At 38.8% G+C, this 14,586-nt stretch overlaps 1 protein-coding gene across 8 annotated transcripts in view; it reads right to left on the bottom strand.

The window, feature by feature from the left end:
• PTPRM (protein tyrosine phosphatase receptor type M) overlaps positions 1-14,586 on the bottom strand; it is a 449,220-nt gene that overhangs the window by 16,735 nt on the left and 417,899 nt on the right. For all 8 annotated transcript variants that reach the window (XM_065752038.1, XM_065752030.1, XM_065752031.1 and 5 more), the window contains 6 exons: positions 10,999-11,115; positions 6,811-6,965; positions 6,460-6,595; positions 5,627-5,776; positions 4,981-5,154; positions 2,867-2,998 (listed from right to left, as the gene is read on the bottom strand). In XM_065752038.1, the coding sequence (XP_065608110.1) occupies positions 2,867-2,998; positions 4,981-5,154; positions 5,627-5,776; positions 6,460-6,595; positions 6,811-6,965; positions 10,999-11,115 (864 nt within the window). The remainder of the gene's footprint in view (positions 1-2,866; positions 2,999-4,980; positions 5,155-5,626; positions 5,777-6,459; positions 6,596-6,810; positions 6,966-10,998; positions 11,116-14,586) is intronic.

Here is a 14,586-nt window from a genome sequence, read left to right as displayed (position 1 = left end):
TGATAATTATTGACATGGATCAGATCCTCCCTGAGTCTTCTTTTTCCAAGGCTGAACAGACACAAGCCTCTCAGTCTTTCCCTTTATCATCTTTGTGGATGCTGTTTTTCAACACAATTAACACCATTAGCTCTGCATTTTTGCTAGCAATGAACAAGAGCCTGAATGCTACACCCATCTAAATCTTTACCAGCAGAGGTGACCCACTGTTGCTGTTGTCACCACTGAAATGCACCACTCGGCACCTCACTGTGCTCACATCCACTGTGATGTGATTAGGAGGCAGTACTTTCAGAGCAGCCCTCATGTATTCCAGCAGCACTGTTTTACATTTTCAGCAACTGCTTAATTGCATTGTATGAATGCCACTTGGAAATAGTACTTATCCTTTAGTGCTCAGATAACACTACTTCCAGGTATCTAAAGATCACAAAGCAGCATTAGCATTATCCTACAGTTTTACTGTCTAATAAAACCACGATGACTCTGTCCTGGAACCAATTATCCTCTCTCTTTTAAAGACTAAAACAACATATTGCTTGGAGATATTTGAAGCTACACTTTGCTTATCAATTTCTTCCATCAAAACCCTAATGATTTATTTTCAGGATACCTAGAGTAGTTCAAGCAGACAGCTTTTGCAAGCGTTCACCAAAATTAAGCATGAACACATGAGATTTTGTTTGCTTGCAGAACCATTGATCTCATATTTGGAACTTTATTTCATTTGGTGAAACAGCTGTGGTCCTCATTCTGCTACATTGCTGTTGGTGTTCTGGAGCTGAGTTGACAAATCACATCTCCTCCAGATGTTGTTTTGCATTTCTTATAACACTTATTCCTCAACAAAGCCATTTGGAGATGACTACATTTTAGGAAAACATAATCATTTACTACATCAATTAAAAAGAGAACAGAGTCTGATTTGCCAGGGTTCACTTTAACAAGTTAAGAACAGAACTTTCAAGTAGAAAAATATATTTTAGTTTATTTTAAAATCCCCACATGATTCAGTCTGCTGAGAAAATTGCTTTCCAAATATTGCCTAAATCTTACACATTTTTTTTTATCATGAAGTACACTCGTGTGCAGGATAGCAGAATACAATACTGACATGCATACAACTGATGCAAACGCCAGCGCTCAGATCATTGAACGTATGCACAATTTAGTATGTGTCTTTCAAATACACAGCACTACTGTTCAAACAGATCTTTGAAAAATGCTTAGATGATAATAAGCAGAGCTGTTTGCCAGAGCTGTTTTAGGAAGCCAAGATTTTTAAGTTATAAAGAAATCCAAAAGCATTTAGGTCTGAGCATTTTGCATGCGTGTGATGCCAGCGACTCTCTTTAAGTCAGAGCCACTTTGAAGGGCTGAATTTCATTTCCCAACAGAGCACAACGATCCAGATGAATTGTAATATCTAAACAGAAATGTAAACAGTTCATATATACATAAATAATAATGATAACGGTAATTATTAATAAATCTGAATGTAATGCGTGTTTTTAATAAACTCTGCCCTCTCTTTTCTCCTGTTTGCTCTGAGGGTTTTCAGATTTATTCCTAATGAAAAGATTGTTACTCACATTAGAGGGAAAAGGTTTAACATGCTGAAGAGGCAGGTGTATTAACTGCATCTCCCAATAGCTTTTAAAAGCCTGTGAGGCTAATAAATGCTTGAAATAGCTGTGCACTATTGTAAATTCAAAACACAGCCCACAAATTAAAAGAACTCTGCTCACCAGTCCCTAGCAGTCTGACTCCCCTGAGTCCTTCCTTATTCACTCACAAAATAATCTTAGACTCATGAATAAAAGTTTTGTCTTTCATTTCTATTTTTCTCCCTGTAGACAGTGAAGTCTTTAAGACAGCATGCGGAATTCCTACACTTTCCATTGAAAGACAAAACAGAAGATGAGTATGTTTTTAAAACAAATTCTTCACGTTGAAAGGAAATAAAAGAAACATTTTTCTGGGTACGAAAAATATTCAACAAAGCTAAAAGATTCTTGAACATATAAAGAACAAAGAATGACAAGCAATATGCTGTTAAAAAAATAGCAATTGATGCTATCTTTTCTGATAATTAGCAAATATTAAGGATCCAGATTACCACCACTTCCTTCCAGAAGAGGGCTGGCATACTGCATTGAAAACAAGGAAATGATCCCTGTACAAAAATTTGGAATTGCACAGTTGCAAGGCAGACTCTGGGATGCTCAGTGATAAATGCTAGTGATTAAATTGCCAAGCCAGTATGTATGGTTTTCCAATTTTCTAAAGAACATGTTCAGCATGCACAACTCTGTTGTAAGGTAATTACATTCCCCCATACATTCCTTTGTCCTGTTTGCTCATCCAAAGGGTGCATAGTGTCCAATATTGTTCAGTTCTTATCTCCTTGCTAACAACGTAATCTTGTGCCAAACACAACACAGAATTTCAGGCTGGGAAATCCTTATGAGCAGACCAAGGCCATCAACCTGTCCCAGGGAAACCAATGAGGCTTCTGCTTGTGACTTTTGGCCATGAGTTTGCTTAGACTTGAGTCAAATATCTGCAACCAAAAAGTTTTGGTTTTTAACAGCTCTTCTCAGAATATGCTTTTCTATCAGAATAAATTATGGTTGCATGAACTAATGTGTGTGGGCATTAACATTTTGGTGGAGAAGCTGCTGATGCTCTGATTTATTCCTCCTTCCCTATGTGTATCCGCAAGCTACGAATCAATTTTTTAATGTGTTAGTATTTAATGCTGTTTTATACAACTAATTACATCCTAAAGCTGTTCTGAAGCACACACGTGCTGCGATGCTGAGGCACTGGCATTTCTCTGTCAAATAGAAGCATTTGGACTTACTTGTGCTGGATCCACGTCATTCAGCATAACTATTGATGTGCAGTGGTAATCTAGGACCAGCCTCCAGAAATCTTTGACAGTATTTGGCAATGGATGCTGCGTAACTATAAAAGCTGATGGTTGCTTGTAGCTCTGCAAAGAAATAACAAGAGATGGTTAGGGAAGAATGGTAAGAGAAAAAAACCTTATTCAGTAGAATGCCAGTAATAGTCTCAAAACTTCAGGACTGAAAACATTATTTCTATTTTCCATGTCATTTATACATTATTTTCAGCTCTTGTATGAGATTTCATATTGCTGGAAAATTAATAAACTGAATATAACTTCCACTGATGTTATACTTCCAAAACTTATTTTATGCCCCAGGCATAGGATAAAATCATCAGAGGTTTCTCCCTCCGATGTGACTCCAACAAAATTTGTAGCAACAATTCTGTTTTGAGCTGCTAATGGACAGATTAATCTTGGCCATCTGCACTGAGCAGTTAATTTGAATTATTCCTATGAAAGGAAGCATCTACTTATTTTTCCAGAAACTGTTCAAATTCTGGTCTATGGGACAGAAGGGAAGATACCCAGGGGATATATTTCTATGCTTTTTTTTTTTAAAGTCAGAGTACATCGCTAGCTAAGCTGTTGGTAGAACTGTCGAATTGTGAATCTTGTACTCGCATCTTTATGTCTGTCCTCCTGAGTGTTTACAGGCCAGCATGGCCATCCTGGGGCAAACATTGGCAGGGGCTGTCCTTGACTCTGAGGAGGTCAGGAAGGCCTCTGCATGCCTTCAACACCAGATACTGAATAATGAAAACAGTACTGGCTGCCCCCTTATCTTGAAGTGATAAATATATTTAAATGCTCATATGTGAGGTGATCCAACTGCATCTCGGCCAGAGGGGCAGTTTTCACCCAGAAACGGTGAGATTCAGCACCTTGCCTGGGTGAGACTGAAAGTTCAGAGAGAAGGTCTTGTTCTTCAGTGAAGGGATACTACGCATGCTTTGGATGGAAAGTGACCTCACCTCAGAGCCTTTAGCCCAGACACACTTATGGAACCAGCTAATTGTTTCAAGAATCAAGTGTTTTTAAAGCAAATAATGAGGCACTACTTAATTTGCAGAACAAAACTGTGCTGAACCCTCTGGTAAGAAAACCATGAAATGGCAAAACTGTAAATAGCCGACCAAGGAAGCACCGTTCTAATATGAGTATATATTTGACTTACTTATACTGAGAACCAAAGGAAGTCACTTAAACTGTTGTCCTCAGTTTCTCTACATAGATCAATAAAGAGATAACGCACTTTTATTTTCACAGGAGAGTTTTGAACTCAGGCGTATTTTAGGAAAATGCTTTGAGAACTCGGAAGGAAAGAAATGCAAAAACTGCTATAAACTGTTATTACTCTAGCTTCACTTTTCGAAAAGGCCATTTACAATGTGTTCATTCTTTTCTAACCTCTGCTTTCGTGTTGTTTATGTGTGTGTGACAACCATAATTACTATAGCTCTAAATTGTCAGAGATAGGCTATAAATATCTACAGACTGTGAAGGAGGTTCAAGTGTCTTTTTACTGATATTCTATTAGCAGGATTAGAATTACTTGAGATGCATTAGGAAAAAAATGCACACACACATGAAGAGGAACCATTCATTCAAACAGAAATAAACAGAAAGACTGAAGTAATGGCTTGTGTATTATCTTGCACTGACAGACAATCTTTTTTTGTTAATTACTTCTTAAATTAGAAACAAAAGGAACTGAAATATTGCTGCAAACTGTATTATCCCATTTTACTGTCTTAGTGTCTTAATAGGTAACTCATTTTTTCCTAGGCCAGATGGTTAAAAATTCAAGCATTAGGAAGAAATCTAGATGCATTTAATTTATCAAAACTCCCTGACTTGCTCTCTAAGCGTGGCTTTGGAACCTTGGCTTTGACATAACATATGTGTGACCCTAAACGTACTTGGGAGCTTAAAGATTTTGTGCCATGTTTTTGGAAAACAAGCTAGAAGGATTTCAGCCTTGTGCTGACTCCACTTTCTGGCACTGCTCAGTTTGGAGGGCTCCTTACTCCCTTTTTATTATTAATGATGTGGAGGAGACTTACATCCATCAGTGCAGCATTAATGTAGTTACTGCTCTCCCCGTCTATCGTTATGAGGAAAGGCAGGCATCTGTCTGGAGGCAGGACATCCATACAGCGATTCTTTTCATGATTTCGAGGTAAAAGTGCTATACTGCAGTCTTCCACACGCAGCGTCGGAGTCACCATATTTAACGTCTTTCAGGAAGAGTAAACAATACAACAGAGAAATTAACACGGCAGTGAAAGCATCCCAAAATATTCAAGAATAGATCAAGCCACCATTCATTTTCAGCAGGAGTCAAAATGAAGAGAAATGAAAACAAATCCCAGTCAGCGGGGTTTGGAAGCAAGAATCCTGGAGGCAAACATGTCTGAAAAGAAACTCGAAGACAAATGCAGAGTAACCAGTTTTCTGCAGCAAGGACAGCAGAGGGAATAGATAGACATCCTTGGAGGGAGAAGAAGATTTTACTACTACCCCATTGTTTTCTATACTGATTTAGTATAACTCAATAGCAATTAGTTACAGGCTATCCTCTTCTTCTTTTTTTTGCTGTCTTTCATCCCCCAGGGCTGGCCAAAATTCACATGGTTATAAGCCAGCACTTAATTAGAATCCTTTGTATAGCAGAATTGTACAGCTTCTAGGTATGGCTAGCCAACTTACCCTAAATTCCTCTTTGATCTGGCTGGAGTTAGTTTGGGGATCCAGTTTATTCATTTCATAGTAAACAGACCTAACTTGAGAAGCTGGAATAGATGTGTCTCCACAAAGACAGGCTTCCAGGATAGCATCATGGATAAATACATACTGTTCCTGGTAAAGCAATTAAAATAATTACTGTCAGAGAGAGCATATGATATTAGTAACTTGGTAAATAAAAAGTAACAACTAATATGGTTAGTGCATTAATTCTCACTAACTTTACATGCACTGAAGAAAGACCAGAAGGAAGAGCTGCAGTTCACAAAAGTTCATGTGGCTCTGGGCAGCCTACTCTAGTGGTTGGTAACCATGCCCATGGCAGGGGAGTTGAAACTAAATGATATTTGAGGTCCTTTTAAGCCCAGGCCATTCTATGATTCTATGATTCATCCTATTCATTTAGAAAAGAATATAGAAGGATTGACTGAAACTAGTTACAACTACAAACAGAAGTACAGTAATATAATAAAACTCCAACTGTTCCTGTTTTCCTCACACCTTTGCAGAGTTCTGTTGGAGCTATCACATAACTGAGTCTCAACAAGACGCACTCCAGAATGAATGCTCTCTAGAGAGCAAACACTCTTGAGTTTCTTTTTTATCAAACCATTGCAGTATAACTGTCACCTCATTTGGGCAGTGGTTCCACAAGTTTCTGTGTGGATTATTTTCCTGCACGTCACTGAATAAACTACCTCCTGGATAGAGCTTATAGCAAAGGGCTCCAGTTTTATGGGCTAGAATAATACTTTACTTGCAAAGCATAAGGCAGTAACTCATAAGATTAACAGTACCTCTGTCTGCACCATGTTAACTCTCCGAGATCGAAGCTCTCGCACACAATTGTATATGTCAACAACACCTTCTCTTTCTGCCATATCTAGCATGATGTCAATAACGATGAAGCACCCAGTTCTGCCAGCACCAGCACTAAAATAAAAGAAGATCACAGTTAATACCCATCACTTCATTGGAAAATGGAAAGTTCCAGAATCAGTTTTGCCATTATTTTGTATGCCAGGTAGAAAGTTACTGTGATCAGAGAGGCTTTACCAACCTATGCGGGGATCACATGGGATATGAGAAGCAGAAGTATGTTCTGAGTTCAGTGAACCACACAACAGAGGGATTTCTGTTCTGCCTACCTGCAGTGAACCACCAGAGGTCCGGCATTTGGTGGGCTCTTGGACTTGACCTGCCGCACAAATCCCAGCAGGCCTGTCGCATGGTACGGCACGCCGTGGTCTGGCCAACCAGTGAAATGAAACTGACGAATTTCTCGAATCTCATGAGCACCTCGCTGCTCAGAAGGCCAAGGGTGAGAAAGAAAAACACAGTGGAATATGAAAGAAATTGGACAAGAAACATCGTAAGAATGTAACTCTAAAAGCCTGAGCTCTGATGAGAAACATCCACCCCCTGCCAACAACCGTATCTGGACAAGACTGTTGGAGAGCTTTCTGACAGCTGGAAAGCAAGTTCACAGGTCATGTGTCAACTGATTTCAAAGCCTTACAAGAAAATGCAGTGATTTAGCACTATACTGTTTAGAAATGTCTAGCATCAACATAGAGACTCATCTCTATATTTAAAGTACTAGGTTGCTTCGAAGACTGTAACCTTAAGAGGCAGACCATGATCAACAAACAGGTCAACAGCAAGGCCGTGAACATTTAGCACAGATGAATTTGTTCCCTGACTATTCTCCACAGGAGATTTGTCGCTGACTTCCAGGAACCAGAATTTCAGCATAATTTTTCTTATCATTTGTCTCCTTCATCGGTCTGAAAGAAACAGCTGAATAGTAATGAAAGCCTTTTTGCATCTCTTGTTGTAGGGGCTGCAAGTGTAGACCTCCACATGCCTACCCTTTGAGTGATTTACCACAGGCTGCAAGGACATGGATATGATGAGACAGATACGAATGAGCCAGTCGTGTAAGTAATTTCCCATGTGAATTTCTGGAGCAGTCTGGATATTAAAGGTGTGTATGTTAGGTATGATTTTCTTAGTGCTTGTATTTCCTCTTCCCCTCTAAAAATGTAGCTGCCAGTATTTTATTCTCATTAGAAATCTACACACCAGAAGCCATCATACATATTTCATAAGCAAACAGCAAAATTATGACATATCATCTCCAGGCTGGACTAAATGTCAATGATATTAATAACCAGTGGTTTACACTTTTTATTCTTAAAGATGTATTTCCTGTCTTGTTCCAGTTTGCATATAAAAGGTCTAATTTTCTTTGTGTAATAAAGTAATATAAACTCCCTAATTTATTGCTAACATGCAAGTTGAAAGAGTCAGGGATTGTTAATGGCTGAGAAATCTTGGCCATGCCAGTGCTACTGGAGTGGAGTGAGCTGTGGTATATCCCGGAGCTCATACTCAAGTCTGCTTGTGGGAATTACCATTCTCATGCCTCATGGAAACAGTGGCACAGAAAAGCTGGCAAGGGAGAAGATGTAGAGAGTGTGCAACACTGGTGTAGACTGAAGAGATCACATCCTTACAACAGAATTGGCCTTGCATTCTAAAGATCACTTTTGAAACATACCGAAGCTCAGAAGCAAAGTAATTTCTATTTTAAGGTTGTCTAAAAATGCATTCAAATACAATTTGGTCTTTGTATTCCAAGGATTCTAATATATATTACTTAACAGATTTTTCTTTGCTAATATAGGCACGTCCTCCAAATCTGTAAATAGCTGTGTGTAGGTGGCCTATCCATGTCCCAAATGCTTTTATACTGCCCATAACAGCTGCCCACAGTCCCTCAAGAAATGAAATTTCCATTCCAAAAAGCAATGCCATGACTATAGAAACCAGGGATCAAAAAGAATACACCACACAAAATCTTCATGCTGTAGACAGTCTTGGTTTTCGAGAAATTTACAAAACACAAAACGTCCCTCCAAAATAGCATGTTGCACAGAATATGTACTATCTACCTTCTGTGTTAGATTTGAGAATGCTCTTGGTCATGCTGACTGCATTTCTGTCTATTGTTGTTGGTAACACTCAACTACTTAGAAAAGATTTTGCATTTGGGGTACTTTTATAATGAGTTTGCTTATTATACCTACACAAAAGAACGATTTTCATGTCTGTAGCTTCCCTGCTGGTTTCAAAACTCAAAATAGCAGCACAACTGCATGAATCATAAAAGCATATGCTCAGCTTGGAAAGATCACATTTTTCACTCTTTCAGTTGAAATAAACAGAAAATGGTGTATATGGCTAACGAACTCAAGGATGTTAAAAAATGTAGGCCTTAATCCAACAAATACCTATGGTGTTTCTGTATGTTACTATTTGTGTAATTCATATGACTTAACTATTGTGCTGTAATTCCAGGAACCACTTATGTGTGAAACACTGGAAAGTGTTCTCCAGAAAGAGCGTAAATTCTCATTCAATTTTCTTTGTATTATTCCCCCATTCCTCCATAATTACTGAATAGCCATTAAAAAAAAAAAGTAAAAGAACTAACCAATTTTTCTCCAAATTAAGCAACTTCTAAATTTTATTTTAGAAGGTATGAGAAATGTTGTTCCAAAAACAGGAAAGATGGCAAGAAGGGACCTCTGGAGGTCTCCATCCTCTTGCTCAGAATAGCTCTTTGGCCAACACTAGAACAGTGGCTTAGTCTAGCTGAGCCCTGAAGACCTCTGAGAATGATGATTTCACAACATTCCCGGATAACCTGCATTGCGCTACCCTACTCCTGAAGTTACAAAGAGTTAGAACACATGGAAAGTAGGGTAAAACCAAATGCACTTTACTCAAACTACACTGACACTGCTTTCAGAGGCATACTAAGAAACTACCAACTATTAAAAAGCAGTGTCTAAATGAAACCTTTTCAGATGGAGATATATTTTTTTTAAGAAATAAAATGTTTAGCGTCTTTTAGCTCTATCTGTATTAATGCATTTATTCAAGACAGTTTGGTTATATCAACTGTAAAATCCTCTAGGTCTTTTTTTCCAGTCCCAGTTAAGAAGTGAAAAGCTAACATCAAAGCATGGCTTAAAATTTGCAGAATAGAAATCAATGAGTGCCTCATCTACTTCAAAGTACAGCCACCCTTTCTCATCTGTTTATTAAAAATATCTAAATGCAAGGAAACAACAGACTTGAGCAAATTCAATGTACCATATGTATAGTGGTAAACATGATACAGTATTTCAGCTCATTCAAACTGCATAATTCTATAATCATTACCCTCAGGTTGCTGTATTGATGCATATTTAAGTATTAGATTGAAGAATAAAACAGGAGAAAAACAAATTCCTTTGTTACTGAGGATGTATGTACAGAGGCCCTGTTGGGCCATCTTTTTGGTAGTTTCATCTTCCAGCCTGCAGGATTCTTTGATGCAAAAAATTAAGTTTTTCAGCACCAACTGAATGCTATTTCATTGTTAGAGAGCAGCAGCATATCCCAGGTACTGCAACTAAATCAAAGGCTGTTTTCTAACACAATTAGTTTAAAGATTACTCATGGAGATACTGAGGCAGCATTACTCCAATACTGCATTAGGGATATCAAGTCTTCTAAAGGGGACCTCTCCTCTTTGCTCTGCAACTCAAATACATTCTGATGTATAGAATAAAAACACTTCTGTCCTTTAAAGAAACCCATGAATAAAAATGTGAATTGACACTAAATGGAAAACACTTCCACATTAAATAACCCTGCTTGTTCTCACTTTCAGTAGGCACTTTATTTACCAACTGTATGTTGTCCATACTTTATAAGCTGTTTGAGAAAGCTGTAAGGTCTAGTGAGCACCAAATCTGTGGCATTGTTCTGATAAACAGCAATGCAATACACTGATTGGAACTCCATATGAGATGGATTCTGTGTTAAAAATGAAAATGCTTTGAAAAGACAGATTAGTTTGTTTCAAAAATGTCTCGCTGCCGACCAGGAACGCACTGGTCCAACAGATTCACAGCCACTGGCTTCTGAATAATGGTGCCAGCAGCCTTTGGTGCAGACAGAAAATGATTGCAGTGAGCATAAGATGGGAAAACAGCACGAGTGTGTTTTTCAATTGATTGGTGGGAGGGAGGCTTCGATTTCTCCTGGGCAAGAAACATCACTTTTCTAACTCAGGCAGTGGCCAGGACTGATGGAAAAATGCAGAGTGGCTGCCTCTGAAGAAAAACACCATGTACCATAAGAGGGCGCTGGCCGTTTACCCAAAAAATGGCTACAAAAACCCGCAAGACAGGCCACAAATTTAACTTTCCCATGCTGAGTCTGTTCAGTTATTTAAGCAGCTACCACTATATTAAAGAAAACAGAATGTCGAAACTTACCTTTTCTACTGCAAATGTTCGAATCACATATTCAGCGAGGAGCTCTGTTTCTATTAGGGTAACTTTAATGTCTTTATATATCTCTGTGTCATCTGGCCAGTATTTGCAGCATTTAACCTTTAAAAACAAAAGAAATTAACGTTCATTTATTTCAGAAGGTTCATGCTGGATCCATTCTGTATTTTTTTTGCAGCGATTTCCATTTGATGACCATGCGCAGAAGTGTTACACTTTCTACATACAGAAATAATTCACGTTTAAGGGACAATAGCTCTCTTTTTAAGACAGCACTTCTGTGTTGTGAGTGAGATTTGTGTTGTGATTAGTAAAGTAAGGTGAATTTGTATAAAGCACAAGAAATATTTATATTGTGCACAACTCAGTTAAAGAAACTGCTCACTTCCTACGCTTTCCAACTGGGAGGGTACATGTAGAAGGATAACTAATGTGAAAAGCTTTTTTCTTCACATTTTTAGGCATTGATCTGTTTCAAAAAATACTTTCTACCGTCTAAAAGGAAAATGTATTTTTCAGACAGGATGGATCTTCTCTACTGTTAGAGAAGTACCTGTTTTCTCAGATTACCTTTCCAAAGGAACTACTGTGAGGTCCAATGGCAAAACTCAACACACGAGGTCAAGAGATGAACTTTATTTCTGTGTTTTGACACCAATTCCTAGATGACACCAAACACCCTTGGCAGGCTTCATCTCATTTAGCTTGGCTTAGATTAGGATGACTAGGATGAATATCTTCTAGAAGTGCCTATTTTTGTTAACTATGATGAGAATTTAGACATCTGTCTTAGTCTAGGCGTTTGGCTTTTTGATAGCTAAGGTTAGGTGGGGTGACCTCCTTTCCCATACACTGATTTCAGTTGGCTTCTGGAGCTGTGTGTCCTTGACAAATTTATCCTGAGATATGGAAACTATAGAATCACAGAATGGTTTGGGACAGAAGGGACCTTAAAGACCCAAGCCCCTTCCCATGGGCAGAGGCACCTTCCTCTAGATCAAGTTACCCAAAGCCCCACACAGCTTGGTCTTGAATACTTCCAGGGATGGACATCCACAGCTTCTCTGGGCAGCATGAATCAGTACCTCACTACCCTCTGCATAAACAATTTCTTCCCCACACCTAATCTAAATCTACCCTCTTTTAATTTAAAACTATTACGTCTTGTCTCTTACACTATACTTGCTGATACAGGCCTTCTCCACAACCCTTATCCAGCTTGCTTGGAAGCCTCCATTAGTTACTGATGTTTCTCTGGAGCCTTCTCCAGGCTGAACAACCCTTAGCCCTTCTTCATAGGAGAGGTGCTCCAGCCCTCTCATCATTCTTGTGGTCCCCCTCAGGATCCACTATGACAAATCTGTGTCCTTCCTGTACTGGGGAACCAGAGTTGAACACAGTACTTTGGGCAGCGTCTTATGAGACATTCCCCTCCCTTACCCTGCTGACCATCCCTTTTGATGCAGCCCAGGATACTGTTGGCTTCCTGAACTGCAAGCACACATTTCCAGATCACGTTCAGTTTTTCATCCACCAGTACCCCCAAGTTCATCTCACAGATGGAAAAAGATGGCTTTTCTAAATTGTATATAACATTTTCTGAGCTCTGATCCATCTAGATGGGACAGACTTCACAATATTTAACACATTCAAAAAAAAAAAAAAAAAAAAGCATGAGTTGTGTTATTTTCTAAAGTGGATCCTTGTGGGGATTCTATATTTTGATGCAGATATTTTATGCAGTTAAGAATTTTCTCCTCCTTCTCATTTGGGTTGACAAGGTGTTGGGTGGGGAAGCTAACGCATTGCTGATATTTCTGTTTTATTCTGCTCTATCACAGTAATAGCTGTATTATCATCACGGCACCTGGCCATTGTCCAGTAGTGCAGCATGGGCTAGAAGTAGCAGCTGTTTCACATCTGCTGCATAGTCTCTCTTTCTCTCATTGAAGGAAAAATTTTAAACTGATCTTTCAGTACATGTAAATCTACTGTTTTCCTTAAGTGTACACTTAAATTTCTTGGATCAAAAAAAAACTTCAAATTTTTAACGAAAAATGATTAAAAAATGTAAAAAACATTGAACTTCATAACTATTAAGAGTATTTATCAAACCTAAATTCATGCCAAAATATTTGGATTACTGTCAAGTCTATTCTAGTAAAATTGAAAAAAAAAGTAAAACTGAAGTATATGCATATAAGCACACCGAGAAAACTGTAAAGCATGACTGACAAATGACTTATTTACATGAACTCCAGGTTCACTATATAAAAAATTATGCAGAGTTGAACCTTGTCCTATTAGACAGGAGAAAAGGCTTTATCAGAAATTGTTTCTAGTGACTAACCAACCACCACCTACAGTCCTTTCTTAGTCTCGACAGAAGACAGGTCTTACTACATTAAATTGGTGACACTGGTTGGTAACCTTAGAAGTTGGTCAGGACAGGGTCAGTTGTTTTGACTCTTTTTCTGACTTTTTACCAGTATAAAAATTACGTCTGGATAGAACTATGAGAAGAGATGGAAGAATACAACACCACATTAGGGTCCTTTTAATCTAAAAAGAGTTTAGCCCAACACTGCTTGTGAGGCCTGGCTCATTGCCACAAAATTATGCACGTATTCTCACAGCTTTTTCCTACTGGAAAGCTCCTAGAGAGCAGATTTGAAGCTCAGACAGCAATAACCAGGTTTTTGTTTATTTCTCTGTGCTTGACTTCAGATCTAATAACCACATTAATATTGGCTAAGAAAAAGATCTTTGTATTTTTCTTCACATTTCATCTAGTGTTCAGCACGGTTGCAGGACAGTTTGCAAACACCAGTACACGAAATTGCTTTCTACACGGGAAATCTTCAAGGTGGGACACAGGAAACGTCCCCTTAGAAAAGGCCCCTTAGAACACCAAGGGGCAGTCCCAGGGTCCCAGTCCCTGTACCTTAGGATCTCTGGAAGCACATATTCACCTCCAAGGCACATCCATCAGCTGTAAGCAGTGAACATCCAATTCAAAAGCACTAAATGCTGCTGCAAGCTGGTTAGTAGCTGCTACTGCTATCTGTTGTTCCATCTACTCGATATCTTTTAAGATCTTATTCTGTTTGGGTGTATTTCCAAAAACTCTTTGATAGAAGCGAAGAGAAACATACTGAATGCTCATCATTTTGTCTGTTTTGTTAAAGCAATCCAGACAACTCACACTGTTCAAATCCCTTAGGCCAGGAAAGTGACCCTTCATGACCACTGCTGGAAGCTCTTTCAAATTCCCACCTATGATTAAAGATGATTTCTTGACTCTGCATGAAGAACAAGGCCATTCATTCTGCCTCTGGCTTGAAGTAGCCCAGTGAGAACTGTGTCTCTGGAGCTAATTGCCTTCTCCTGCCTGTTTCCTTCTCCTTTCCATAGGTGGAACCTGAACCACACAAACCCAGCCAGCACATGTCTGAAGGAAGCAGCTGCTGCCGTGATCCTGGTAACAGCACTACTCATCTGCACGTCTCACTGTTGCTAACTTCAGCCTTGTTTCTCTCTGATGGGTGCCTGCCATCCGCAAAACAGCTCTAG

Source organism: Cyrtonyx montezumae, unplaced genomic scaffold, assembly GCF_038088225.1.
Source record: "Cyrtonyx montezumae isolate F1298 unplaced genomic scaffold, pur_monq_1.0 scaffold_8, whole genome shotgun sequence".
NCBI lineage: Eukaryota > Metazoa > Chordata > Aves > Galliformes > Odontophoridae > Cyrtonyx > Cyrtonyx montezumae.
This window is presented reverse-complemented; position numbering and strand designations above follow the sequence as displayed.